The 1838-nt window shown below is 58.4% G+C and overlaps 1 protein-coding gene across 1 annotated transcript in view; it reads left to right on the forward strand.

Annotated features, from left to right (window-relative positions):
- The first annotated feature begins 1057 nt into the window (after positions 1-1057).
- CCBE1 (collagen and calcium binding EGF domains 1) overlaps positions 1058-1838 on the forward strand; it is a 91185-nt gene continuing 90404 nt past the window's right edge. The window contains exons 1-2 of the mRNA XM_042825798.1: positions 1058-1158; positions 1249-1329. Coding sequence (XP_042681732.1) covers positions 1058-1158; positions 1249-1329 — 182 coding nt within the window. The remainder of the gene's footprint in view (positions 1159-1248; positions 1330-1838) is intronic.

Genomic DNA, 1838 nt, shown 5'->3' on the forward strand with positions numbered 1-1838 from the left:
TGGTTTTCTTGGTACTGGACAATATAACAAAGGGGTTAACAGCTTAATTGTAACTGAATCATAGATTGGGATCTGCATTATTTTAACTACTATAGTCTTCCTGGTACAGAAGGGGAAACCGAGGCATTGAGGGAGTGAAGTGTCTTGTTCAAACATCCCCTGTTGCCTAGCCAAAAATAGGAGGCAAAATGGTTTGAGTCCTCTTACATCCCCGTATTACTTCTCTGATGGCTTAGCATGGGTTTTACAGTTTATTACTTGCTTATCTCTGACTTTCCTGGCTGTAACAATACATATGTGAGTGCATTCTAACTGTAAATGAGGTTATTCATCCTACAGGTGAAAGTGACACCAGGGCTGCCTCACACACCCTCATCTCCCCAAAGTCTTCAATACCGCTAGGGAGTTATGTACTGACCAAAGCTAGGATAGCTGACAAAGGCTTTGCAAAGCCATCGTCATTTTGTGGGTTTTCTTGTGGGGAGTTTAAGGGTGACAGCAGGATATGATACAGCAGCCAGAGCCAATGCAGCATTTTATCAAAGTCTGTCGTTGCTAATCTCCTTTTTATGAACGGTAGGGAAGTGGCAGTCATTCACAGGGGTAAACAGCAGTCCCAGCAGAGATGCTTTGAACTGCAGTGCTCCTTTGGGAGAGATGTGAGATAACGCCGAATCTGGAAAGCATCAGTGATGGTGCATCGAGGGCCGCTCATCACCGCCGGGGTTCCGGACCTTCCCCTTTCTGTCACTTTCTGTCCCCCCCACCCCACCCCTTACCCCGCGCTCCCCGCAGCCGTGGGACCGCGAAAGACACGAGTTGGGGAGTTGGGTCCGCGGGGTCCCCCCGACTCCCTCCGCACATCTGCCGGGGTCCCGCCCAGCCGCGGGGCCGCATCTGCCGGCACATCTGGGCGGGCGCGGCCCCTCCCCGCGGGCACATCTGGCGGCCGCGGGGGGCGGCCCTCCGTCGGGGCGGGGACAGCGGCCCGCGGCCCAGCCCAGCCGCCGGTCGGGGCGGGCAGAGCCGGCGCGGCGCGCAGCGGAGAGGCGGCCCGATGGGGCGGCCGGCCCGCAGCCTGGCTTCGCTCCGGCTGCTGCTGCTCCTGGCGCTGGGGCACGCCTGGACTTACCGGGAGGAGCCGCAGGACGGCGACAGGTGAGTGTCCTCCGGCCGCGGGTTACCCTGCGCTCCCCTTCTTTTTTCCTTTCCTATTACTGATTTTCCACCCGGCGCCCTGTCTTACAGGGAAGTCTGCTCGGAGAACAAAATCGCCACCACCCGCTACCCGTGCCTGAAGCCCACGGGCGAGCTCACCACCTGCTTCAGGTGAGCGCGGAGCCGCGGGACACACGCGTGGGCGCGGCTTTAACACCGCGGGCACAGCGTGACCGTCTCGAGCTCCTTGCCTGTCCTCTGCTCCGCGCGGAACCATCCGGCGTTCCGAACCCCCGGCGGAACGGGAGGCTTGGTCACGGCGTGCGGCATCTCTGCTGGCAGCTCCCCTGCTGTCCGGGGAAAAGGTTGGGTAACGCTGCCAGTGTCACCTCCAAGGCAGCGCTGGAGAGATTGCGAGGGGTTTGGCTGCTGGACCCCGGCTGTCAGTCGTCGATGCGGATGGGTGCAGACAGGAGGGCAGTGGAGCTGCATCAGTCACAGAATGACCAGGGAAATGTGCTGGGCTCACCCCAGCGAGTAGCCGTTTGAGTTTTTAGGTGGATGAATCAGACCTTCAGAATGACTGAGTGCTTCAGCTCTGCGGGACAAGTCATCTGAGAGCTCTGCAATTAAATGAATTCAGGGCAACCCCAATTCTCTTCTCTCTTCCCTTCCCTTCC

This window comes from Centrocercus urophasianus, unplaced genomic scaffold (genome assembly GCF_019232065.1).
Source record: "Centrocercus urophasianus isolate 14NV4802_14NV808 unplaced genomic scaffold, USGS_Curo_1.0 seq_25, whole genome shotgun sequence".
Classification (NCBI taxonomy): domain Eukaryota; kingdom Metazoa; phylum Chordata; class Aves; order Galliformes; family Phasianidae; genus Centrocercus; species Centrocercus urophasianus.